The sequence below is a fragment of the Trichomycterus rosablanca genome, chromosome 20 (assembly GCF_030014385.1).
Source record: "Trichomycterus rosablanca isolate fTriRos1 chromosome 20, fTriRos1.hap1, whole genome shotgun sequence".
Classification (NCBI taxonomy): domain Eukaryota; kingdom Metazoa; phylum Chordata; class Actinopteri; order Siluriformes; family Trichomycteridae; genus Trichomycterus; species Trichomycterus rosablanca.
This window is the reverse complement of record NC_086007.1, coordinates 19,909,799-19,937,436: the sequence shown is the minus strand read 5'-3', so window position 1 is coordinate 19,937,436 and position 27,638 is coordinate 19,909,799. Positions and strand designations below refer to the sequence as shown.

The following is a 27,638-nucleotide window of genomic DNA, read 5'->3' as shown; positions in this document are numbered from 1 at the left end:
AGCCAATGGGGGGGCAGTGAGGTGGGTGGTTGAGTTCATGTCATGGAGGGGAACGGGAACCCCCCCCCCCCCTGCCATGGGCCCCTGTGCACCTGCCCCCCCCCTGTAGTTACGCCACTGGTCAGGTGTGTGGTGGTGTGTTAGTGTGTGTTGTGCTGGTATGATTGAATCAGACACAGCAGCGCTCCTGGAGTTTTTACACACCGTGTCCACTCACTGTCCACTCCTAGCTAGTTGGTTCACCTTGTAGATGTAAAGTCAGAGACGATCGCTCATCTATTGCTGCTGTTTGAGTTGGTCAACTTCTAGACCTTCATCAATGGTCACAGGACGCTGCCCACAGGGTGCTGTTGGCTGGATGTTTTTGGTTGGTGGACTATTCTCAGTCCAGCAGTGACAGTGAGGTGTTTAAAAATTCCATCAACGCTGCTGTGTCTGATCCACTCAAACCAGCACAACACACACTAACACACCACCACCATGTCAGTGTCACTGCAGTGCTGAGAATGACCCACCACCTAAATAATACCTGCTCTGTAGTGGTCCTGACCATTAAAGAACTAAGGGGGCTAACAAAGCATGCAGACAAACAGATGGACTACAGTCAGTAATTGTAGAACTACAAAGTGCTTCTATATGGTAAGTGGAGCTGATAAAATGGACAGTGAGTGTAGAAACAAGGAGGTGGTTTTAATGTTATGGCTGATCATTGTACATGCACATTTTCGGCATTTAGCAGACGCTCTTATCTAGAGTGACTTACAGAAGTGCTTCCATAGTGAACATTACCTTACTCTAGTTTAAGTAGACAACAGTCCAAGAACTCAAATCTGCTGTAAACCCTGTTAGAACCAAGAGTGTTTTTAATGCAAGAAATAATGCAGCTTAAGTGCTTAGTAAAGAGGTGGGTTTTAAATCGTCTTTTGAAGACAGTGAGAGACTTTCTTCCTTGAGTTCTGGGTGGAGGATCAGGTCGAGCAAGACTAGTGACTTTGAGGTTGCGTGGTACAGAACGGGGTTTTATTCGACCTCAAAGGTAGCTTGGGGCTGGTCCATTTTAGAATTTGTAGAGGAGCATCAGTGTTTTAAACTGAATACGGGCAGCTACAGGAAGCCAGTGAAGAGAACGCAGCAGTGGGGTGATGTGGCAGCGTTTAGGTTGGTTAAAAACCAGGATAGCGGCTGCATTTTGAATGAGCTGCAGAGTTTTAATAGTGGACATAGGAGCACCTGCCAGAGAAAGTTGCAGTAGTCCAACCATGAGATTACAAGTGATTGGACAAGTGGCTTCCATGGAGAGAAATGGATTAATCTTCTTGATGTTGTAGAGGAGGAACCGGCACGATCTTGTCATGTTGGGTACATGAGGAGAGAAGGTCAGCTGGTTATCCAGGACAACACCAAAATTTCGTACATTGTCAGATGGTCTGATCTGGGAGTTTGTTTAGATTTTAGAGTTCATCAGTTCACAAGGTTATATCAAACACAGTCATGGACAATTTTGTATCTCCAATTCACCTCACTTGCATGTCTTTGGACTGTGGAAGGAAACTGGAGCACCCGGAGTAAACCCACGCAGACATGAGGAGAACATACAAACTCCACACAGAAAGGACCCAGACCGCCCCACCTGGGGATCGAACCCAGTACCTTCTTGCTGTGAGGCAACAGTGCTACCCACTTAGCCTCCATGCCACCCCAATTGACAATGTAAGTGTTGGCATGCCAAAATCACCTAGTTGGGAGAGCGTCAGACTGAAGATTTAAACATCTCTTACACATTTTCAAGTTTTGGCAGTAAATGGACTTTTTAAAAATAATTTTAATAATTTTCTTTGTCCTTACTGTGTACCTATAGGTTTAGTAAGACACACACAGAGCCCCATCACACATTTTGGAACCAATTGTTTTAGAGCGGAAAAAGTTGTAAACGTTGGTTCTTGGGTATTGGCAGTAAAATAACTGTTTTAAAACATCTCTTGTCCATAGTGCACATAAAGGTTTGGTCAGAAACAAACAGAGCTCATTAAAAGATGAAGGCTGCTGAATTGTGAATGCTCTGTGTTCAGTTTCTGATTGTGATGCATGGCTGCCGAAATAGCTCAGTTGGGAGAGCGTTAGACTAAAGGTCCCTGGTTCGATCCTGGGTTTCGGCAGTGTAAGAGTTGTTTTAAAACATCTCTTGTCTATTCTGAACATACAGCTTCCTCAGTAACACTTAGAGGTCCATGGTTCGATCCCAGGTTTGGGCAGTAAAAGGTCTGCTTCAAAACATCCCTATACTGTGCTTAAAGGTTTGCTTTGTAGCACACAGAGCCCAAGTAAAAGCTATAGTCAGTAGTTTGAAATGCACTGCCTTCACTTATTTATTCTTTTTTTTTTTCTTTTACAGTCTTATCTGAATGCAGGTAATAATACTACAGGCCTGTAAAACAACTCTTGAAAAAATTGAAGAAAAAAGATGCTGTTTCATTTAGCTCCACTTTCACAGGCATGGCATCTAGTGGTCACATTTGGTACTTCATGTAAAATTCTTTGAAATAGGTGTCAGGCATCTTTAACACCCAGACCCTGTTTTGATCCTGGGTTTAGGCTGTAAAATGCTTCCTCAGTAACGCTTAGAGGTTCCTGGTCCGTTCCCGAGTTTGGGTGGAAAAGTGCTGCTTCAAAACATCCCCATCTATCTATCTATCTATCTATCTATCTATCTATCTATCTATCTATCTATCTATCTATCTATCTATCTATCTATCTATCTATCTATCTATCTAGATAGATAGATAGATAGAAAGCTTAACAGACTGCTCGTAAGATGTCAAAAGGGGGCAGTAAGAGAAACAATGGTCTAAGAGGTTCCACTGATATTTAAGCTGAGAACACTGAAGTCACAAGTTAATGCACTCAGCTTAGCAAAGACACAAGTCACATACTGCTGCACAAAGAAAGTTATAATAGCTGTTATGAAGTAAGCCAAGCTGGGCAGTGTTTTCTTTCATTACGAACATTCCACTCAGATGGATTTGTTTGGTTTGATAGAAAAAGAAATAAAAATGTTGACAATGTGGAAAACATGAATTAAACCTAGAGGTCGAAAAATGCACGAGAATGTGATTGAAAATTTTAGAAACATTGGAATTTCAAGGAAGCTTTTGTGTGGTGTAATGGTTAGCACTCTGGACTCTGAATCCAGTGGTCCGAGTTCAAGTCTTGGTGGAACCTGGGCTCATCTTTCTGTACCTAGTGGGATTTACCATCACAGCCTTCTTGAAATGTCTGTCAATGTTTTGTTTTTGTATGCTTAGTTTACCACTACAGCCACTGTAGTGAAAATAATGGATGCATTTTCATCTCCATCATTAAAACTTGGTGTTTAAATGGTAGAAAAAATAAAACCAAAATCTTTCAAGGCATATCACGTAAAATGTCTGCATGATTTCATTGCTGATTTTTTCTTTTCTGAACAACAAAAGTACTTTTTGCTACCAGCGCTAGTCAATGTGGAGAATCGAGTTTCAATGGATACTGTTTGGTCTAACTGTAACAATGTAAGTGTTGGCATGCCAAAATGGCCTAGTTGGGAGAGCGTCAGACTAAAGGTTTAAATGTCTCTAATACATTTTGGGGTTGTGGCACTAAATTGAATTTTTTTTCAACATTTTCTTTGTCCTTACTGCACATTTATGTTTAGTAAGACACACACAGAGCCCCATTACACATTTTGGAACCAACTGTTTTAGTGCGGAAATAGTTCAGTTGGGAGAACAACAGACTGAAAAAGGTAAACCTTAGTTCTTGGGTATTAAAAGAACTGTTTTAAAACATCTCCTCTCCAGTGTGCACATCAAGGTTTGTTCAGAAAGAAACAGAGCATGTTAAAAGTGAAGGCTGCTGAATTGTGAATGCTCTGCCTTCAGTTACTGATTGTGGTGTATGGCTGCCGAAATAGCTCAGTTGGGAGAGCGTTAGACTGAAGATCTAAAGGTCCCTGGTTCGATCCCGGGTTTCGGCAAATGACCGTCCTTTTTAAAACATCCCTTGTGTACTCTGAATTTACAGCCTGCCTCAATAACACCCAGACCCTGCTCTGAACCTGGCTTTAGGCTGTAAAATGCTTCCTCTGTAACGCTTAGAGGTTGCTGGTTCGTTCCCGGGTTTAACACACATAGCCCAAGTTAAAGCTAAAGTCTGTAGTTTGAAATGCACTGCCTTCTTATTCTTTTTTGTCTTTTGCAGTCTTATCTGAATGCATGATGATGCTACATGGCTGTTAAACCACTCTTGAAATAATTGGAGGAAAAAAAAAATGCTGTTTCAAAGGGCAACATGAAGACCAGATTTTGCTCCACTTTTACAGGCATGACATCTAGTGGTCACATTTGGTAGATGCCTGCACATTATTTGAAAAAAATTTACATCAAGTTCCAAATATGAACACTAGATGTCATGCCTGTAAAAGTGGAGCTAAATCTGCTCTTTGTTTTACCGTTTGAAACAGCATCTTTTTTCTCAGATTATTTCAAGAGTTGTTTTACAGGCCTGTAGTATCATCCCCTGCATTCAGTTAAGACTGTTAAAGATAAAATAGAATAGGAAAGTTAAGACAGTGCTTTTCGAACTACTGACTTTACACCCATTATATTCACTACAGTTGCTGTAGATGTAAAATAAGCATACAAAAAGCTCACTTGTGAAGACATTGACAGACTCAGGTTCCACCGAGACTTGAACTCGGATCACTGGATTCAGAGTCCAGAGTGCTAACCATTACACCATGGAACCACACGAAATCTAGCCATTAAAGTCCAATGTTTCTAAAATTTACTATCATGTTGTATTGCATTATTCGACCTCTAGGTTTAATTCATGTTCTCCACCTTGTCAACTTCATTTTTATTTCTTTTTCTATCAAACCAAACAAATCCATCTGAGTGGAATGTTCATAATTAAAGAACACACTGTCCAGCTTGGCTTACTTCATAACAGCTATTATAACTTTCTTTGTGCAGCAGTATGTGTCTTGTGTCTTTGCTAAGCTAAGTGCATTAACTTGTGACTTCAGTGATCTCAGCTCAAATATCAGTGGAACCTCTTAGACAATTGTTTTTCTTACTGCCGCCTTTTGACATCTTATGAGCAGTCTGTTTAGCTTTCTATATAGATAGATAGATAGATAGATAGATAGATAGATAGATAGATAGATAGATAGATAGATAGATAGATAGATAGATAGATAGATAGATAGATAGATAGATAGATGGGGATGTTTTGAAGCAGCACTTTTCCACCCAAACTCGGGAACGGACCAGGAACCTCTAAGCGTTACTGAGGAAGCATTTTACAGCCTAAACCCAGGATCAAAACAGGGTCTGGGTGTTAATGAGGCAGGCTGTATGTTCAGAGTATACAAGGGATGTTTTAAAAAGGGACTTTTTCTGCCAAAACCCGGGATCGAACCAGGGACCTTTAAATCTTCAGTCTAACGCTCTCCCAACTGAGCTATTTCGGCAGTCCAACACCCACCTCAGAATGTGAAGGCAGAGCCTTTTTAAGAAAAAAGATGCTGTTTCATTTAGCTCCACTTTTACAGGCATGGCATCTAGTGGTCACATTTGGTACTTCATGTAAAATTCTTTGAAATAGGTGTCAGGCATCTTTAACACCCAGACCCTGTTTTGATCCTGGGTTTAGGCTGTAAAATGCTTCCTCAGTAACGCTTAGAGGTTCCTGGTCCGTTCCCGAGTTTGGGTGGAAAAGTGCTGCTTCAAAACATCCCCATCTATCTATCTATCTATCTATCTATCTATCTATCTATCTATCTATCTATCTATCTATCTATCTATCTATCTATCTATCTATCTATATAGATAGAAAGCTTAACAGACTGCTCGTAAGATGTCAAAAGGGGGCAGTAAGAGAAACAATGGTCTAAGAGGTTCCACTGATATTTGAGCTGAGAACACTGAAGTCACAAGTTAATGCACTCAGCTTAGCAAAGACACAAGTCACATACTGCTGCACAAAGAAAGTTATAATAGCTGTTATGAAGTAAGCCAAGCTGGGCAGTGTTTTCTTTCATTACGAACATTCCACTCAGATGGATTTGTTTGGTTTGATAGAAAAAGAAATAAAAATGAAGTTGACAATGTGGAAAACATGAATTAAACCTAGAGGTCGAAAAATGCACGAGAATGTGATTGAAAATTTTAGAAACATTGGAATTTCAAGGAAGCTTTTGTGTGGTGTAATGGTTAGCACTCTGGACTCTGAATCCAGTGGTCCGAGTTCAAGTCTTGGTGGAACCTGGGCTCATCTTTCTGTACCTAGTGGGATTTACCATCACAGCCTTCTTGAAATGTCTGTCAACGTTTTGTTTTTGTATGCTTAGTTTACCACTACAGCCACTGTAGTGAAAATAATGGATGCATTTTCATCTCCATCATTAAAACTTGGTGTTTAAATGGTAGAAAAAATAAAACCAAAATCTTTCAAGGCATATCACGTAAAATGTCTGCATGATTTCATTGCTGATTTTTTCTTTTCTGAACAATAAAAGTACTTTTTGCTACCAGCGCTAGTCAATGTGGAGAATCGAGTTTCAATGGATACTGTTTGGTCTAACTGTAACAATGTAAGTGTTGGCATGCCAAAATGGCCTAGTTGGGAGAGCGTCAGACTAAAGTTTTAAATGTCTCTAATAACTTTTGGGGTTGTGGCACTAAATTGAATTTTTTTTCAACATTTTCTTTGTCCTTACTGCACATTTATGTTTAGTAAGACACACACAGAGCCCCATTACACATTTTGGAACCAACTGTTTTAGTGCGGAAATAGTTCAGTTGGGAGAACAACAGACTGAAAAAGGTAAACCTTAGTTCTTGGGTATTAACAGTAAAAGAACTGTTTTAAAACATCTCCTCTCCAGTGTGCACATCAAGGTTTGTTCAGAAAGAAACAGAGCATGTTAAAAGTGAAGGCTGCTGAATTGTGACTGCTCTGCCTTCAGTTACTGATTGTGGTGTATGGCTGCCGAAATAGCTCAGTTGGGAGAGCGTTAGACTGAAGATCTAAAGGTCCCTGGTTTGATCCCGGGTTTCGGCAAATGACTGTCCTTTTTAAAACATCCCTTGTGTACTCTGAATTTACAGCCTGCCTCAATAACACCCAGACCCTGCTCTGAACCTGGCTTTAGGCTGTAAAATGCTTCCTCTGTAACGCTTAGAGGTTGCTGGTTCGTTCCCGGGTTTGGGTGGAAAAAGTGCTGCTTTAAAATATCCCTATCGCTTATCTGTTTGCTCTGTAACACACATAGCCCAAGTTAAAGCTAAAGTCTGTAGTTTGAAATGCACTTTCTTATTATTCTTTTTTGTCTTTTGCAGTCTTATCTGAATGCATGATGATGCTACATGGCTGTTAAACCACTCTTGAAATAATTGGAGGGAAAAAAAATGCTGTTTCAAAGGGCAACATGAAGACCAGATTTTGCTCCACTTTTACAGGCATGACATCTAGTGGTCACATTTGGTAGATGCCTGCACATTATTTGAAAATTTTTTACATCAAGTTCCAAATATGAACACTAGATGTCATGCCTGTAAAAGTGGAGCTAAATCTGCTCTTTGTTTTACCGTTTGAAACAGCATCTTTTTTCTCAGATTATTTCAAGAGTTGTTTTACAGGCCTGTAGTATCATCCCCTGCATTCAGTTAAGACTGTTAAAGATAAAATAGAATAGGAAAGTTAAGACAGTGCTTTTCGAACTACTGACTTTACACCCATTATATTCACTACAGTTGCTGTAGATGTAAAATAAGCATACAAAAAGCTCACTTGTGAAGACATTGACAGACTCAGGTTCCACCGAGACTTGAACTCGGATCACTGGATTCAGAGTCCAGAGTGCTAACCATTACACCATGGAACCACACGAAATCTAGCCATTAAAGTCCAATGTTTCTAAAATTTACTATCACGTTGTATTGCATTATTCGACCTCTAGGTTTAATTCATGTTCTCCACCTTGTCAACTTCATTTTTATTTCTTTTTCTATCAAACCAAACAAATCCATCTGAGTGGAATGTTCATAATTAAAGAACACACTGTCCAGCTTGGCTTACTTCATAACAGCTATTATAACTTTCTTTGTGCAGCAGTATGTGTCTTGTGTCTTTGCTAAGCTAAGTGCATTAACTTGTGACTTCAGTGATCTCAGCTCAAATATCAGTGGAACCTCTTAGACAATTGTTTTTCTTACTGCCGCCTTCGCCTTTTGACATCTTATGAGCAGTCTGTTTAGCTTTCTATCTAGATAGATAGATAGATAGATAGATAGATAGATAGATAGATAGATAGATAGATAGATAGATAGATAGATGGGGATGTTTTGAAGCAGCACTTTTCCACCCAAACTCGGGAACGGACCAGGAACCTCTAAGCGTTACTGAGGAAGCATTTTACAGCCTAAACCCAGGATCAAAACAGGGTCTGGGTGTTAATGAGGCAGGCTGTATGTTCAGAGTATACAAGGGATGTTTTAAAAAGGGACTTTTTCTGCCGAAACCCGGGATCGAACCAGGGACCTTTAGATCTTCAGTCTAACGCTCTCCCAACTGAGCTATTTCGGCAGTCCAACACCCACCTCAGAATGTGAAGGCAGAGCAGTCAATTCACTGCCAAAACCTCAAAATAGATTAAAGACGTTTAAATCTTCAGTCTGACGCTCTCCCAACTAGGCGATTTTGGCATGCAAAAACTTTGCAGCCTTAGACAAGATCACTTACCTGGACTAGATTGCCCGCATTCTCCACCAACTTGTTAGGCACAGCCTACAGTCACTACACAGATGTCCCTTCTGATGACAAGGTCAGAGTTTGAGATACCTTCCTTTATTTACAAGAGCTTATATAGGCACAGATATCTCTAGATCAATGTTTGGTTAGATGAAGTGAGATAAGCACCATAACTATATGGACACTTAAAATATCTAACAGTCTTGAATTGTTTTATTTAAGGAAAAATGGCTAAGAAAGTCTGCTCTGGGAAGGTATGAAGAAATATAGATAACCAAGCAATGGCACACCTGTCATAAACCATATAAAGATTTGAAAGTTAGCAGGAAAAGCTTTTGTAAGCTCACAGGAGAAGAAACTATTAAGTAGGACAAGTAACCAGTGCAACTGACATTTGGATGATATTTTTTAACTTATTTATTTATGCATTTTCTCCCTATTTAGCGTAGTCAATTTGTCTTCTTCCACTGCTGGGCGATCCCCAATTGCAGTCGAGGTGGGTATATTGCTGCTCACACCTCCTCCAACCCTTTTCTATATGTGTTTAAAGTCCCCACCCACATAGTCCGGTCATCCCACCCTAGCAGAACCATGTCTGCTGCAGGCACTGCCAATTATGCCCGCTAGATGGAGCCCAGCCGACCGGTGGCAAGGCCGAGTTTCGGACAGAGGAGTTCAGAATCTCGGTGCTGGTGTGCTAGCAGATTATCCTGCTGTGCCACATGGGCGCTGAGTGATAGCATTTTAAAAGTATTTTAGAAGTTAAGAGTTGTAAATTTTATAGAGGGGGAATAGTTTTGTTTGTTACACCAATAAGCAGTGAGTTGCAACTGTGTATGGTCTCTTCCAGGATAAAAATGCTTCCATCCACAGGGTAACCTGTTAAGGTGGTACCTTCTCAAAATGCTTCAATTTGCTGTTAATTTGTCACCCAACTGTATGTACATGAAATGAAAGCAAGAGCTAAACAATGTTCTAGGTAACTGATATGTTTATTTATTTATGTCTATTCAAGTAAAGAACAAGCTCAAAAAAAGTCAGTATTACAATTTTGTTTACATTGATCAAGTGTTCGTCCAGATTTTAAGGTAAACCAGTTTAATAGAAAAATGTGATGTTCTCATATACAGTGCAGATATAATTTTAATAGTTTAATAGTTTACAAGCTGTCTATGTTCTGGTGTGTTCTTTGTGGATTCTTTTAAGTTAAGAAACCTGTAAAGTTTATGTTCAAAGTCTGTGGGAAGTTCATGAGGTGACTTATTGGACATATTGGAACCCAGGTAGTAGATGAGTGCACAGTCCTCCTCGAACTGTGCCAGTTTCTTCTTGTACATTTTCTGAATGTATTCTGAAATCTTTGGGTTGGATGCTATGTAAAAAGGGGAAACAAGTTTAATACGATAGGTTACATGCCAGAGTATTTGATGGGTAGATTGTCCAAGTTCAATCAAGGATTAAGGTCAAAAATATGATATTTAATTAGTCTACTTTTCCTTCATGACTGATTGTGGTGTTTAGAGATTTAGAATATAAGCATACAATTAACATTCTTAATGTGAATCTGAGACTTAGATTTTGTCTGACCAACTTGGTTGTATTTTGAAATCACATTTTCAGACAATGGGGTTTGTACTTAAATTCAGCTGCTATACAATAGTCTGTCTGTTGACTAATGTTAAATAAATCTCTCCTTATTTAATAATGTAAACCAAGACTCCAACACTAAAATTCTGCAGACTTAACTAAAACTAAATATCCTAAATTACATAATGCATACTACATATATGTTCAAATATTATAGCCACAATAAGTACTGCAAAAGTTAAAAGGTTCATTAACACTGCTGTCAGTCCATCTACTAACCACCAAATGTGAGTGTATTTTGACAGTTGTGGTTAATGTTAAATTAATAGTTGAAGATATGAGAACATGCATCAAAAGACAATAAAATCCTCATTTGTCCACCTGTAAAAATGTGAGTTAACATCCAAAACTAAAGGACATCTTACCTTTCAGATGCAAGGCCAAATAGAGTATAGCAGACCGCTTCACACTTAAGTAAGGATATTTTGGCCTTAGGTTGCCTAACTTGGTCATGCCTTTGATGATGGATTTTGCTACTCCCTTTGAAAGACAAATAGAAACACTTAAGAGTAAATAGAATTACTATATATATATACTGTATATATATATATATATATATATATATATATATATATATATATATATATACTGTATATATATATATATATATATATATATATACAGTGTATCACAAAAGTGACTACACCCCTCACATTTCTGCAAATATTTCATTATATCTTTTCATGGGACAACACTATAGACATGAAACTTGGATATAACTTAGAGTAGTCAGTGTACAGCTTGTATAGCTGTGTAGATTTACTGTCTTCTGAAAATAACTCAACACACAGCCATTAATGTCTAAATAGCTGGCAACATAAGTGAGTACACCCCACAGTGAACATGTCCAAATTGTGCCCAAATGTGTCGTTGTCCCTCCCTGGTGTCATGTGTCAAGGTCCCAGGTGTAAATGGGGAGCAGGGCTGTAAAATTTGGTGTTTTGGGTACAATTCTCTCATACTGGCCACTGGATATTCAACATGGCACCTCATGGCAAAGAACTCTCTGAGGATGTGAGAAATAGAATTGTTGCTCTCCACAAAGATGGCCTGGGCTATAAGAAGATTGCTAACACCCTGAAACTGAGCTACAGCATGGTGGCCAAGGTCATACAGCGGTTTTCCAGGACAGGTTCCACTCGGAACAGGCTTCGCCAGGGTCGACCAAAGAAGTTGAGTCCACGTGTTCGGCATCATATCCAGAGGTTGTCTTTAAAAAATAGACACATGAGTGCTGCCAGCATTGCTGCAGAGGTTGAAGACGTGGGAGGTCAGCCTGTCAGTGCTCAGACCATACGCCGCACACTGCATCAACTCGGTCTGCATGGTCGTCATCCCAGAAGGAAGCTGACGCACAAGAAAGCCCGCAAACAGTTTGCTGAAGACAAGCAGTCCAAGAACATGGATTACTGGAATGCCCTGTGGTCTGACGAGACCAAGATAAACTTGTTTGGCTCAGATGGTGTCCAGCATGTGTGGTGGCGCCCTGGTGAGAAGTACCAAGACAACTGTATCTTGCCTACAGTCAAGCATGGTGGTGGTAGCATCATGGTCTTGGGCTGCATGAGTGTTGCTGGCACTGGGGAGCTGCAGTTCATTGAGGGAAACATGAATTCCAACATGTACTGTGACATTCTGAAACAGAGCATGATCCCCTCCCTTCGAAAACTCCAACAGTTTTCCAACAGGATAACGACCCCAAACACAACCTCCAAGATGACAACTGCCTTGCTGAGGAAGCTGAAGGTAAAGGTGATGGACTAAACCCAATTGAGCACCTGTGGCGCATCCTCAAGTGGAAGGTGGAGGAGTTCAAGGTGTCTAACATCCACCAGCTCCGTGATGTCATCATGGAGGAGTGGAAGAGGATTCCAGTAGCAACCTGTGCAGCTCTGGTGAATTCCATGCCCAGGAGGGTTAAGGCAGTGCTGGATAATAATGGTGGTCACACAAAATATTGACACTTTGGGCACAATTTGGACATGTTCACTGTGGGGTGTACTCACTTATGTTGCCAGCTATTTAGACATTAATGGCTGTGTGTTGAGTTCTTTTCAGAAGACAGTAAATCTACACTGCTATACAAGCTGTACACTGACTACTCTAAGTTATATCCAAGTTTTATTTCTATAGTGTTGTCCCATGAAAAGATATAATAAAATATTTGCAGAAATGTGAGGGGTGTACTCACTTTTGTGATACACTGTATATATATAGTGCTGGACAATAATTCGATATCGATATATATCGCGATAGAAAATGTTTCAATAACGGTGATATGATTTGTAAACAAATTCGATCGATATGCATACGTCACTGCGTGATGACGTGCGCCACAGGCACGAAGCCAGAGTTACTGCTCTGATTACATTCCGCTACAACACGGTGGATATTAGCGGCTAAATGAGTTCAACAGCTGTGAGTGAACGAGCATCCACAGTTAAAAAAGAAGCAGTAGAACTAGTTGATAAGAGAGGAAAGACTAGACTCTTTTTTTCTGTATTCTTCAAGCACAACACCTGCTATAGCAAATTCTGCAGCAACTCTTAAGCACTTTTGTTCGAAAATGTTTACATACAAATAATCATCAGTCCATGTTGTGGATTAAAGTTGGTTAAGACCAGAGGTGGAAAGTAACATTTACAGAGGTGGAATTACATTTACCCGTGTTACTGTAATTGAGTAGTTTTTTTAGTGTACTTGTACTTTTTAAAACTTTTACTTAAGTATGTTTCGTATTAGGAATTGTAATTCGCTACATTTTCAATAAGATCCGTTACTGAGTAAAATAAAAACGCTAAAGAAATCGCGTCTGGGAAACTACTGCAGTGAATTCTGATATGGGGAGTCGGATCTTTTGTCTCGGTTCCTTTAAAGAGCCGTATATATACATAACGACTCCCAGAAGCGCGAATTGATTCCTTTATTTCAGTTTAAAGGGCCGTTCAATAGATTCGATTCATTCTACGACACATCACTAGTGGTTTTATGGGACTAAAATGACACATTACACATCCCTAAATGTTTTAAATGTTGTATCAACATGTTTCTTCTATTATATTTGAATTAAAAACAACTATTGTGAGATTTATATCCACTCGTCCTGTTTGCATTCCACAGAAGAGACCCCCCCTGCTGTTAATAAAGTAACTAAAAAAAGTTTACTCTGAGTACATTTTAAATGAGTTACTTTTTACTTGAGTAGATTTTTAGACTAGTAACTTTACTCGTACTTAAGTAAAAATTCATTAAAGTAATAGTACTTTTACTTGAGTACAATATTTTAGTTCTCTTTCCACCTCTGGTTAAGACATATGTTAAAATATTATATTATATATTGTCAAAGCTTATGTTTATATGAGAATGATGTCGTGTGTTTGTCTGTATACAAATGGTGAATACAAGTAAAAGGTGAAAGCTAATTTATTTGTACCATTATTATTATTATTATTATTTCTAAAATATTATGTAGTTTTAAAGGGTGAGATTTTATAGACTTTGCAAATAAATTTTTCAGAGGTTTGCAGGTACAGCCTTCCAATGTTGGTGTTCTTGGCAGTTTTTCTGACATTTGTATTATTCATATCGTTATCGGAATTATATCGTATCGACCGAAATTAGGAGTTATATCGTGATATAAATTTTAGCCATATCGTCCAGCCCTATATACAGTGTATCACAAAAGTGAGTACACCCCTCACATTTCTGCAAATATTTCATTATATCTTTTCATGGGACAACACTATAGACATGAAACTTGGATATAACTTAGAGTAGTCAGTGTACAGCTTATATAGCAGTGTAGATTTACTGTCTTCTGAAAATAACTCAACACACAGCCATTAATGTCTAAATAGCTGGCAACATAAGTGAGTACACCCCACAGTGAACATGTCCAAATTGTGCCCAAATGTGTCGTTGTCCCTCCCTGGTGTCATGTGTCAAGGTCCCAGGTGTAAATGGGGAGCAGGGCTGTTAAATTTGGTGTTTTGGGTACAATTCTCTCATACTGGCCACCGGATATTCAACATGGCACCTCATGGCAAAGAACTCTCTGAGGATGTGAGAAATAGAATTGTTGCTCTCCACAAAGATGGCCTGGGCTATAAGAAGATTGCTAACACCCTGAAACTGAGCTACAGCATGGTGGCCAAGGTCATACAGCGGTTTTCCAGGACAGGTTCTACTCGGAACAGGCTTCGACCAAAGAAGTTGAGTCCACGTGTTCGGCGTCAAATCCAGAGGTTGGCTTTAAAAAATAGACACATGAGTGCTGCCAGCATTGCTGCAGAGGTTGAAGACGTGGGAGGTCAGCCTGTCAGTGCTCAGACCATACGCCGCACACTGCATCAACTCGGTCTGCATGGTCGTCATCCCAGAAGGAAGCTGACGCACAAGAAAGCCCGCAAACAGTTTGCTGAAGACAAGCAGTCCAAGAACATGGATTACTGGAATGCCCTGTGGTCTGACGAGACCAAGATAAACTTGTTTGGCTCAGATGGTGTCCATCATGTGTGGCGGCGCCCTGGTGAGAAGTACCAAGACAACTGTATCTTGCCTACAGTCAAGCATGGTGGTGGTAGCATCATGGTCTTGGGCTGCATGAGTGTTGCTGGCACTGGGGAGCTGCAGTTCATTGAGGGAAACATGAATTTCAACATGTACTGTGACATTCTGAAACAGAGCATGATCCCCTCCCTTCGAAAACTGGGCCTCATGGCAGTTTTCCAACAGGATAACGACCCCAAACACAACCTCCAAGATGACAACTGCCTTGCTGAGGAAGCTGAAGGTAAAGGTGATGGACTAAACCCAATTGAGCACCTGTGGCGCATCCTCAAGTGGAAGGTGGAGGAGTTCAAGGTGTCTAACATCCACCAGCTCCGTGATGTCATCATGGAGGAGTGGAAGAGGATTCCAGTAGCAACCTGTGCAGCTCTGGTGAATTCCATGCCCAGGAGGGTTAAGGCAGTGCTGGATAATAATGGTGGTCACACAAAATATTGACACTTTGGGCACAATTTGGACATGTTCACTGTGGGGTGTACTCACTTATGTTGCCAGCTATTTAGACATTAATGGCTGTGTGTTGAGTTATTTTCAGAAGACAGTAAATCTACGCTGCTATACAAGCTGTACACTGACTACTCTAAGTTATATCCAAGTTTCATGTCTATAGTGTTGTCCCATGAAAAGATATAATGAAATATTTACAGAAATGTGAGGGGTGTACTCACTTTTGTGATACACTGTATATATATACTGATCAGCCATAACATTAAGAAATCACCTCCTTGTTTCTTCACTCACTGTCCATTTTATCTTTTTTATTTCAGCTTTCACCCTGTTCCTCAATGGTCAGGACCCTCACAGGTATTATTCAGGTGGTGGATCATTCTCAGCACTACAGTGACACTGACATGGTGGTGGTGTGTTAGTGTGTGTTGTGCTGGTATGAGTGGAGATTTTAAATACCGTGTCCACTCACTGTCCACTCTATTAAACACTCCTACCTAGTTGGTCCACCTTGTAGATGTAAAGTCAGAGACGATCGCTCATCTATTGCTGCTGTTTGAGTTGGTCATCCGCTAGACCTTCATCAGTGGTCACAGGACGCTGCCTATGGGGAGCTGTTGGCTGGATATTTTTTGGTTGGTAGACTATTCTCAGTCCAGCAGTGACAGTGAGGTGTTTAAAACTCCAGCAGCGCTGCTGTGTCTGATCCACTCATACCAGCACAACACACACTAACACACCACCACCATGTCAGTGTCACTGCAGTGCTGAGAATGACCCACCACCCAAATAATTCCTGCTCTGTGGTGGTCCTGTGGGGGTCCTGACCATTGAAGAACAGCATGAAAGGGGGTAACAAAGCATGCAGAGAAACAGATGGACTACAGTCAGTAATTGTAGAACTACAAAGTGCTTCTACATAGTAAGTGCAGCTGATAAAATGGACAGTGAGTGTAGAAACAAGGAGGTGGTTTTAATGTTATATATATACACACACACACATATGATATAAATACTTGTATAACAGACACGTTCTGAAAGCCAAATCATTGCCCAACTACCTGTTCCAAATAACCCAGCAATGGTAAAGAGGTCAGTTGTATTGGGTCTCCCACTGGTGGAAGTTTATGAGGGAGTTTTTGATTCCAGTAAGTCTCAGGTGATCTGGGAACAGTTGCATACACAATTTAATTAGTAATTTAAGGAAAAAGATAACAATGCTTCCTAAACTTTTTTACTACTCACCGCAGAAATTTCTGTTGTTTCTCCTTTGTCTCAAAAATGTAGATCTTCTCCCGATACTCCACAGCAAACTCTACATTGCCACGAACCAGAGCCTCATACCTTTACATGATAGAGTAAATACAGTTTGCTGTAGCCTATTCCAGCTTTTCAATGAGCGCAAGACACACTATCACCCTGGACAGGGCGCCAGTCCACAGACACACATACACACACACATACATACACCATTCGCCATTCACCTATAGGGCAATTCAGTGTCTCCAGTTAATCTGACTGCATGTATTTGTACTGTGGGAAGAAACCAGAGCAGACACAGGGGGTGTGTTCGAAAAGCTAGCTCTCTCTCTACATAGGCAGCATTTTACGTCATCCTGTGCGCGCTCCCGAGAAGGAGGCTGTTTGAAATCCTAGATGCCTTAATATCCTCACTACTGAGGCATCTTAATATTTCAATGTTATTTTGACTTATGAACGAGTGAGCATCCCACGCTGCCTTAGTGATCAAGACAATCCCAGAATTCATTGCGGGTCGGGTGCTCTTCTCTCACAGAAAAATAAACATGGCTGACGGTGCGGACAAACGAATGGAGTTATTTTCAAACGTAAATAAAATATTACTGATTTTTAACTTGTAAAAAGTTGTACCGAGTGTTTTTATTTGCAAGTTCGGGCTTGTCAGGAAATGTAACCGTTATCGGTACATGAAGGGACATGTTAGCGTGCTGTGCTACCTCAATCCATTGGTTTTAATGGCAAGATGCTAAATGCTAAACCCGATGGAATCACTGTCTAAGTAGCGCGTTCGAATAACCTGACTTCTAAGTCAATGACTTATTAGAATCCTCTCTACTGAGGCAGCTGCCTATGTAGACAGTAAGACAGCAAGGCAGCTCCCTAAGTTTTCGAACACACCCAGGGAGAACATGCAAACTCCACACAGAAAGGACCCTGATATAAATTTATTATATATAAAACACATTTTAAAATGATCAACAAAATCAAAACCATTATATCAATCTATAACTAGTGGCGATTTGTAATGGCTAATTGTGCAATACCTTTGATGGCCTTCAAAGTATGTGACTGGACAGAAGCCTTTCATCTCCACCTGCTGAGGGAAGCAGCTCTTCACTTGGCCTGCGTTTAGTTTGCGGGGAAGAAGCTCGGGAAGTGGCAACTGATGAGGACAGTTTGGAACCACAAACTGCTCTGGAGTCTCAAGGAACATCTGTTGTAATTAGAAAAACAAGACAAACAATAGTGTGCTATCCTGCATGCAGATGATGTACAGTAGTATTGCAAGTAGAGAAAAAAAACGGTATGGTAACCATACAAATCATTATTATACACTCTATGGCCAATTATACAGTCAAGCCGAAAAGTCTGCACCCCCCTTTCACCTTCTCCACGTTTTATTTTGTTACAGACTCATTGTATAATAGATTTAGTTCTTTTTTTGCCTTAAACATCCACAGTCCGAGGTCCAGAGCGTTCGATGTACTTAGCTGCATTCATCTTTCCTTCTATCAGGACTAGTCGCCCTGGTCCCGCTGCTGAAAAACATCTCCACATCATGATGCTGCCACCGCCATGCTTCACTGTAGGGATGACATTAGCCAGATGATGAGCGGTGCCTGGTTACTTCCAGATGTGACGCTTGGTTTTCAGGCCAAAAAGTTCAATTTTGGTTCCATCAGACCAGAGAATCTTGTTTCTTATGGTTTGAGAGTCCTCTAGGTGCTGTCATGTGCCTGTTACTAAGGAGTGGCTTTCGTCTGGCCACTCCACCATAAAGGCATGATTTGTGGAGTGCTGCCTGAATAGTTGATCTTCTGATACGTTCTCCCATCTCCACAAGGATACACTGGAGCTATGTCAGAGTGACCCTCGGGTTCCTGCTCACCTCTCTCCGTCTTCCCCGATCGCTCAGTTTGGCAGGGTGACCACGTCTAGGAAGATTTTTGGTGGTCCCAAACTTCTTCCATTTACGAATAATGGTGGCCACTGTGCTCTTTAGGACCTGCAAAGCTGCAGCAATGTTTCTGTACCCTTCTCCAGATCTATGCCTTGACACAATCCTGTTTCTGAGGTCTGCAGATAATTCCTTTAACTCCTTGGCTTGGAGTTTGCTCTGATATGCATTGTCAACTGTGGGACCTTATATAGACAGGTGTTGGCAATCCCCAATCATGTCCAATCAATTGAATTTACCACAGGTTGTAGAAATTGTAGAAACATCTCAAGCAGTATCAGTGAAAACAAAATTCTGTATGTGGACTTTATGAGCTAGTTAGACATCGCATTTTAATACTGAGAACATGGATGTGAAGTTTCCCCCTCCCCTTGGTGGCTATAACAGCCTTCTTTATTCTGGCTTTTCACAAGATTTGAGGGTTAGTAAGAAATCGCATTCATTTAAAAGAGCATTTGTGAGGTCAGGCACTGGATGAGTGTCCTGGCCTGCAAATTAATCTAAAAGATGTTTAATAATAGGCAAGGTTGCACATATACATAATTTTTGAACAAATAAATAATAAACTCACTTAAAAAAAAACAAAGATTTAACCCCTTACCTGGAGATACTCTCTGGATGACAATTTGTAATAGCAGCCCCTGAACTCGGCCAGTTTAGGAGACTTGTCATGGGTGCAGTCAACTAGGTGTTTATGAAGACCCAAGCTCACAGGACAATAATGGCCAAACTCTCCTAGCCGAGACTGGAGCTCACGTGGGGTAATACATAGGCAATCAATACTGGCAGCCTGGCCTATAGAAAAAAAATTGAATTAGTAATATAGGATAAAATAAATGCACAAAGGTTTACATTTTTTAAACACATGAAGAGCTGGTGGGAGGAGCTGGTATTTATTCGTAAACACAAACACCATTTTTTTCTAAAATGTAATAAAAAAATCTGTGATTTGTGAATGTTTATTAAATCTGATAACGATAGAAAGAGTTCAAGTGTTTTGAACCACAGCACACATTTCCACTGTCCTTCAGACCATCTGCGATGAGCCTGGGCTCAGAAAACTTGGAAGCATTTGTGCATAGATCTGATTCAACAGTGGATTCCAACATTGCCCTGTACAGATTGAGATATCTCATTGAATATTTTCACGCATCAATAGGTATCAAATTCTAAATGTGTTTCTATGTACAAAATACAACCCCAGTGCGTAAAGGCCGAGGGCGCAAGCTTAGGCTGAACACTGCATCAAGAACCGCCACTCAACAATAGCTGATATAACCACATGGGCAAGGGATTACTTTGACACTACAATACAGAGTTACATGCACAAATGCCACTTAAAATTTTACTGTGCAAAAAAGAAGCCTAATGTTAACCATGTCCAAAAGCAACGTCGACTTCTCTAGGCTTGGAGGCATCTAGGATGGACCATCACACAGTGGAAACGTGTATTGTGGTCAGATGAATCAGCATTTCAGGTCTTTTTTGGAAAAAATGGACGCTGTGTGCTCCTGACCAAAGACAAAAAGGACCATCCAGACTGTTATCGGCAACAAGTCCAAAAGCCAGGGTCTGTCATGGTATGGGGTTGTGTCAGTGCCCTTGGCAAAGGTCATTTACACTTCTGTGATGGCAGCTTAATGCAGACATTGAGATACACTGAGATCATTGAGCAACATGTGCTGCCTTCAAGACGTCATCTTTTCCAGGGACGTCCATGCATTTTTCAACAAGACGATGCAAAACCACATGCTGCACACATTACAAATGCATGGCTGCAGTCCTGACCTGTCCCCAATGTATGGAGAATTTTGAAATGGAAAATGCAACAACGATGACTCCATTGCACATCTTAAGATGTGTTTGCAGGAAGAATGGGACAAAATTCTTCTTCCGGCCTGAAATGCAGGAATGGATGTTAATTAATAATGTAAATGAAGTTGACCAGACAAAACATGAAATATCTCAGGTTCATCCTGTCTGCAATCCAATAAAAGTCAAAGTAAATGTAAGAAACTCTGTGTTTTTTATTATTTAAATTTTCCATGCTGTTCCAACTTTTTCTGATTTGGGGTTGTACAATGAAGCTGATCAGTGAAAATTTTGGAAAGATTTTCTTTTAAAATTTTGTCAGTTAAATAAAGATTCAATAGAATTAACTACACAGATTCTTCTTTTTTTCTGCATTTTACGCAATGGGGTTTATATTTAAATGTAGCTGGCCTTTATAAATATAAGTAGTTAGTAATTTATGGTTGTGTGTGTGTAGGGGGTGTCTTCTCACCTTTCCGAATTCTTTTCAGGTAGTTGTGGATGTGTCTCATGCTTATACAAACTTTATCCAGAACCTGATTCCACACCCACCACTTGCTTTTGTGTGCATCTACAGGAACCCAGTTGTGGTACTGTTGCTTGAAGTGCTGTTGGAGAGCATTTACTTCACGCTTAAAGCACAAGTTCCGGGTGTTCAGAATCTGGGTGCTGTTGTGAATTGGGTATGGCCTGTTAAATGGAATAGGGTGAGGAATTTACTTTTATTTCATTTATTTTTTAAATTAATTAAATGTAATTACCTAATTCATAATTTAATAGGGCACATCTGAAATCAGTAATATACACCGACCAGGCATAACATTATGACCACTGACAGGTGAAGTAAATAGCACTGATTATCTCTTCATCACGGCACCTGTTAGTAGGTGGGATATATTAGGCAACAAGTGAACATTTTATCCTCAAAGTTGATATTAGAAGCAGGAAAAATAGACAAGTGTGAGGATTTGAGCGAGTTTGACAAGGGCCAAGTTGTGATGGCTAGACGACTGAGTCAGAGCATCTCCAAAACTGCAGCTCTTGTGGGGTGTTCCCGGTCTGCAAAGGTCAGTATCTATCAAAAGTGGTCCAAGGAAGGAACAGTGGTAAACTGGCGACAGGGTCATGGGCGGCCAAGGCTCATTGATGCACGTGGGGAGCGAAGGCTGGCCCGTGTGGTCCGATCCAACAGACGAGCTACTGTAGCTCAAATTGCTGAAGAAGTTAATGCTGGTTCTGATAGAAAGGTGTCAGAATACACAGTGCATCACAGTTTGTTGTGTGTGGGGCAGCAAAAGGGGTGGGGGTGTTATATCTGATCGGTGTACATGTAACAGGCAAATTGTTGTCATATAATGCATATAAATATATCCAGGAATGAAAAATTGATTTTCAATATCATTACAACTAGAATTAACACCCATATGTATAAAATGTAGCAGTTCTAGTTAGGGCAAACCTATTTAAAGGGACTATTTAAAGAGCAACCAGTGCAGACAAACATTTTGATTCTATAAGCCAAACCTGTTTGATTTGATTTTATCCTCCAAACCTCTTCTTAGCACTTCCTCTGTATCTAGCTGCAGCTCGATCACTCGAACAGGAATAATGCTCCGAGCCTCCATCAGATCGGCTTGCTTCTTGGTCATAGGAAAGCCATCCAACACATACCTGGAATAAGAAAACCGTTTAATAATGGTAGTGGCCAAAATATATACAGCCTATTGTATCATTATTATTAACCACAATTTTATATTACTATATGTCACAACATTGCTACTGAGTGCAATTTTAATTAGATTGTTGTTTTGGCAAAAACCACGGATGCAAGAACTATATTACTTTTTACTTTTAATTTGTCAGGGCCTAAATTGCAAATGTAATCAGAGACAAACAAACAGACAATATGTAGGAGAAATAAAATTTCCTCAAGCAAAGGTCTGGAACAACATAATGTCTAACTTGCATTTTTGAACTGTATTTTTAAGTAGTCAAGTAGTTATATCAGCATCTTTTGTAGTCAAGAACTGAATGTCAAATCAAATAAAGTACAATCAAATATTTCACCAATATTAATTAAACTGAACTGAATTAAACAGAAAAAGTTGGGACAGTATGGAAAATGCAAAAAAAAAAAAAATGCAGTGTTCCTTAAATTTACATTGACTTTTATTTAATTGCAGAAGGGTTGTGCATATTTTTCCCACTACAGTGCATAATATCATTGAACAAGTCAAGGAATCAGGAGGAATTTCAGTGCGTAAAGGCCAAGGGCGCAAGCTTTAGCTGAATGCCCGTGATCTTCGATCCCTCAAGTCCCAAGAACCACTGATGCAAGAACTATATTTCTTAATTTGTTTTAATTTGTCAGGACCATTAGTGCAAAAAAATACATTAAGACCTTAGAGCAACATATGCTGCCTTGAAGACGTCATCTTTTCCAGGGACGTCCATGCATTTTTCAACAAGACGATGCAAAACCACATGCTGCACACATTACAAAGGCACGGCTGCGGAAGAAGAGGGTACGGGTACTGGACTGGCCTGCCTGCAGTCCCAAACCTTCCCCAATAAAGAATGTGTGGGCTGTGGTCGCTTGGTATTCTTGGTGCCAAAACGTTTTATAAGTGTGGGGAAAAGGAATGGCAACATAACAAAGTGGTAAATGCTTTACTGTCCCAACTTTTTTTGGAATGTGTTGCCGGCCTGAAATGCAGGAATGGATGTTTATTAACAAATGAAATTAAGTTGACCAGACAAAACATGACATATCTCAGGTTCATCCTGTATAAAAAGTCAAAGTAAATGTAAAACGTGTGTTTTTTTTATTTGCATTTTCCATGCTGTCCCAACTTTTTCTGATTAAAAGGTATTGTTCTTTCTGAATCCACTCTCTCCAGTATTAAAAGCTGTTGTGAACAGGATTGCAGTTTGAAATGTTTCATTACCCACGTGTGCTGCAGATTAAGTTCATTAGCACCACCTCGAGGCACTGAATGGCCAGCTCTTCAGGCACAGTTAGACCTTGATTTAGGTGCTTTAACATCTGAGTGGCCAGCTCTGTCTTGCCTTGGTTATTGAGAACTGCTCGCATAGCATCACCAATTGAAAGGCGTGACAGTCCATATTCCTGAGCAAACATGCGGGCAACTACTCACACACACAATACATGGGAAAAAACAATACTATTAATACTTTGTGACTTACATATTTTTACATTTTAGGCATTTAGCAGACGCCTTTATCCAAAGCAACCAACATTACAGTTACAGTATACAGTCTGAGCAATTGAGGGTTATGGGCCTTGCTCAAGGACCCAACAGCAGCAACCTGGCAGTGGTGGGGCTTGAACCAGCGACCTTCTGATCACTAGTCCAGTACCTTAACCACTAGGCTACGACTTGCCCCTTTAAAAAACTCTACAATGATCTACAAAATGAAACAACAATCCATGTGGCATCTCGAGGCAGTGGTCACTCACCCATGGTTTTGCCAGATTTTGGAGGACCGATGATGGCAAGTTTGATGGGCAGGGATGGATTAGGTTTGGACTGACGAAGGTATTTAATGGGGTTCATCATAAAGGTGTTGCGTGTTTTAATGGAGGCAAAAAAATAAATTGAGTTGTGGAAGCAGACCGGGAAGCTGGCACTGACAGGACCCTGCATAGGCTGGATGAGATCACCTTCTGCAAGCTTTACATAAAGAAAAACATAAAAGAAAGAAATTAAAGAATTAAATTATATAAAATATAAAGGTCAGCATGAATCTGTGTTATAAACTATCTATTGTTAAAAACATAAGAACCACTGGCGTAAAATAATGTTATATAACTGTACAACACCACCCTATATTAGATGTTTTCAATTAAATTCTTAAAAGTTAAATAATCCGGTGGCACAGTGGTAAAATACGCTAGCACACCAGAGCTGGGATTTCGAATACATCGTATCGAGTCTCAGCTTTGCCATCCGGCTGGGCTGGGAGGCTACATGAACACCGATTGGCTGTTGTTCAGGGTTCCTCATAACTGGTGCAATTACGACCTCTGCTGGATGATTGATTGCATCTGCGCAGAGTTGCGGAATAATGCTGGTCAGGGTGTGGCTCCCCCCTGCACAAAGCTGATCCGCATATGAACTCGCCTCTGGCAGGTGAAAAGATGCAGTCGGTACTGCACACGTGTCGGAGGGGGCGTGTGTCAGTTGCGATTCTCCTCAGAAAGCAGTGGAGTGTTGTATCGGTAGAGGTGAAGCGTAACGCAATCAGGGTAATTGGATACATTATCCATAAATAAATCTGCCATGCTGTGCATTAGTCCCATGCTCAGCTTTCAGAATAAAATATAAATATACAACAAAAACAACAAATTTAGACTTATTGTCTACACATAATTGTCTTTTACTGTATAATATATTAGATATGATCAGCAGGTACATACTGTATATTGTAAGTATATTTTAAGTATTTATCACTAACCCGAACAGGGTCCCAGCACCCAAAGGCACTGTAGAACTTGTAAGAGAAGTGTAGAAGTTTACGTGCAACATCACAGGTGATAGGATAACACTTTTGAAACAGTGATTCTCTGTTGTCCACCAGGGGTTTAACTAGCCTCAGTAGTTGATAGCGCACAATTTGAGGCTTCCGACCAGAGTTGACTGTAAGGCGAGAAATCCGGTGTTCAGCCAGGATGTCCTGAATAGAAAAATACATCACAACATTACAGAACAGATAATGTAGCTTCCAAATCGGGGAGCCATATACAGGGTGGTCATATTATGTCAACAGCTTCTGTCAACAACTTATTAACAGATACGCACAGAAAATTGTGTGCATATAGACTGAAATATGTCTGGTCAGTCACATTTAGATAATGAAAGTCATACTGTCTCATTTATAAAGTAAACATTCATCAAATTCTTTTTCTCATTAAACCAATGATGCATATTGCATTATAAAGGCAAAGAATGCAGAATCTTCAGTAAGAATGATTTGCTGTTAGGGCACATATAGTGCTAAAATGCAAAGAGCAACAGTGTAAATGGTTCATCCAATTAGTGACAATCTTTTAGTTACTTAAATAGTTAATATTTTTGCATTTATTTGTTTTTTTTTTTTTACATTTTTTTATTAAAAACATTACAACCCCAAATCAGAAAAAGTTGGGACAGTATGAAAAATGCAAATAAAATAAAAATGCAGTGTTCCTTACATTTACTTTGACTTTTATTTGACTGTAAACAGGATGAACCTGAGATATTTCATGTTTTGTCTGCTCAACTTCCTTTCATTTGTTAATAAACATCCATTCCTGCATTTCAAAACTAAATAATGATGTGATTCCAAACAGGTGATTGTAATCATGGTTTGGTACAAAAGCAGCATCCAGAAAAGGCTGAGTCTTTGATGAGCAAAGATGATCAGAGGATCTCCAGTTTGTCAATAAATGCGTGAGAAAATGATTAAAATGTTTAAAAACAATGTACCTCAAAGAAAGATTGGAAGGGATTTGCATATTTCTCCCTCTACAGTGCATAATATCATTAAACTATTCAAGGAATCAGGAGGAATTTCAGTGCCTAAAGGCCAAGGGCGCAAGCTTAACCTGAACGCCTGTGATCTTCGATCCCTCAGACGGCACTGCATCAAGAACCGCCACTCAACAATAGCTGCTATAACCACATGGGCAAGGGATAACCTCTTCTTTTACATGGCTGCGGAAGAAGAGTGTACGGGTACTGGACTGGCCTGCCTGCAGTCCTGACCTGTCCCTAATAGAGAATGTGTGGAGAATTTTGAAACGAAAAATACGTTTTGCAGGAAGAATGGAACAAAATAAAAGCTGAAACACTAAATCACTTGGTATCCTCTGTGCTAAAATGTCTGTTTAGTGTGGTGAAAAGGAATGGCATCATTACAAAGTCCATACTGTCCCAACTTTTTCTGATTTGGGGTTGTAATAATAAATACATTTTATTCATTATGTTAGTTAATGTGTTGTTTACTGTTTTATTATTCTGTTTTAGAACTACAAAAGAACATCAAAGTGTGGCAGGTGCTGAAATTAATGCATAGAATTGACCATTATATGAAATTGAATAGCATTATTTGTGTATTTTACATTTTTAATAAACATGAAATATAATGATTTATTCATTCACCCATTATCATTAAAATAGAGGCAGGAAACAGGCGGGAAGTGAGAAAATACACTGATTACCACCCCACTGCAAGGCATTTCTTATTCACTCATTTACTAACTCATTTACTTACACCATGGAGCAAGTTACAATGTTGAACAGTAATGCAGTCGGTTGTAACCTAGTGGTTAAAGCACTGGACTAGTAATCCGAAGGTCGCTGGTTGAAGCCCCACTACTGCCAGGCTGCCACAGTTGGGCCCTTGAGCAAGACACTTAACCCTCAACTGCTTAGACAGTGTACTGTCACAGTACTGTAAGTCGCTTTGGATAAAAGCATCTGCTAAATGCTGTAAATGTAAAATGTAATGCTGGACCTAATCCAGCTAGGTGCTGAAGTAAATATAACACAAATGTACTACATGTTAAACTGCAATTAACAAAAACAGAGTAAAAAAAAAGATATGTTTGTACGACTCATCATGACTTACTGACTTAACATACTTTGAAAGTTCCAAACGCTCACCAGCATTTTGGAGACATTACTGTCATCAGTGTTAAACCTTTCACTGATCTCACTTCCTATCCGATCCTCCGCACTGGCTTCTGACTCTTCTTCCTCCCCATACTCATCTTCTTCCTGGGGAAACTCTGTTAGCAGTGTGGCCTCCAGCTCTTCCTCCCAGTCCAGCTGCTCTGCAACTCCATCTTCCTCCTGAATCTCCTCCTCCTCCTTTATTTAGGTGAAAAAGGTTGACAGGGTCATATTTCAGCTCTGTCACAGTTCACATCTATGCTATCTCTGAGATGAGAACATTGTCTTACTCTGGGTGTTTTAGCTGAATATTCAGCCATAAGTTCAGCTCGTCTTTGGGCAATAGACTCATCCTTTAAAAAGACAGGCAGTCACAATTAGTCAAACACCTATAAAACCTTAGATCTGATCAGATGAGTAAGCAATTCGGATGATACATTTAAGTAAACAATAAAGCTACAATAGACATCATTTGTTGCAGT

The 27,638-nt window shown here is 40.0% G+C and overlaps 1 protein-coding gene and 6 non-coding genes across 7 annotated transcripts in view; 2 read left to right on the top strand and 5 right to left on the bottom strand.

Moving 5' to 3' along the window:
• The first annotated feature begins 3,936 nt into the window (after positions 1–3,936).
• Positions 3,937–4,009, top strand: trnaf-gaa (transfer RNA phenylalanine (anticodon GAA)). The gene has a single exon. It is a non-coding gene; the product is annotated as a tRNA-Phe (tRNA).
• Positions 4,010–4,707: 698 nt separating this feature from the next.
• trnaq-cug (transfer RNA glutamine (anticodon CUG)) lies at positions 4,708–4,779 on the bottom strand. Its single transcript has one exon. It is a non-coding gene; the product is annotated as a tRNA-Gln (tRNA).
• Positions 4,780–5,433: 654 nt separating this feature from the next.
• Positions 5,434–5,506, bottom strand: trnaf-gaa (transfer RNA phenylalanine (anticodon GAA)). The gene has a single exon. It is a non-coding gene; the product is annotated as a tRNA-Phe (tRNA).
• A 1,519-nt stretch (positions 5,507–7,025) lies between these two features.
• trnaf-gaa (transfer RNA phenylalanine (anticodon GAA)) lies at positions 7,026–7,098 on the top strand. Its single transcript has one exon. It is a non-coding gene; the product is annotated as a tRNA-Phe (tRNA).
• Positions 7,099–7,849: 751 nt separating this feature from the next.
• Positions 7,850–7,921, bottom strand: trnaq-cug (transfer RNA glutamine (anticodon CUG)). The gene has a single exon. It is a non-coding gene; the product is annotated as a tRNA-Gln (tRNA).
• A 628-nt stretch (positions 7,922–8,549) lies between these two features.
• trnaf-gaa (transfer RNA phenylalanine (anticodon GAA)) lies at positions 8,550–8,622 on the bottom strand. Its single transcript has one exon. It is a non-coding gene; the product is annotated as a tRNA-Phe (tRNA).
• Positions 8,623–9,771: 1,149 nt separating this feature from the next.
• ak9 (adenylate kinase 9) overlaps positions 9,772–27,638 on the bottom strand; it is a 44,703-nt gene continuing 26,836 nt past the window's right edge. The window contains exons 23-35 of the mRNA XM_063016439.1: positions 27,447–27,509; positions 27,148–27,354; positions 24,959–25,177; positions 23,961–24,174; positions 23,428–23,629; positions 22,004–22,150; positions 20,952–21,169; positions 19,269–19,462; positions 17,754–17,923; positions 16,696–16,794; positions 16,512–16,614; positions 10,800–10,914; positions 9,772–10,159 (exon numbers count right to left, since the gene is read on the bottom strand). Of these exons, the coding sequence (XP_062872509.1) occupies positions 9,939–10,159; positions 10,800–10,914; positions 16,512–16,614; positions 16,696–16,794; positions 17,754–17,923; positions 19,269–19,462; positions 20,952–21,169; positions 22,004–22,150; positions 23,428–23,629; positions 23,961–24,174; positions 24,959–25,177; positions 27,148–27,354; positions 27,447–27,509 (2,172 nt within the window). The 3' untranslated portion in view covers positions 9,772–9,938. The remainder of the gene's footprint in view (positions 10,160–10,799; positions 10,915–16,511; positions 16,615–16,695; positions 16,795–17,753; positions 17,924–19,268; positions 19,463–20,951; positions 21,170–22,003; positions 22,151–23,427; positions 23,630–23,960; positions 24,175–24,958; positions 25,178–27,147; positions 27,355–27,446; positions 27,510–27,638) is intronic.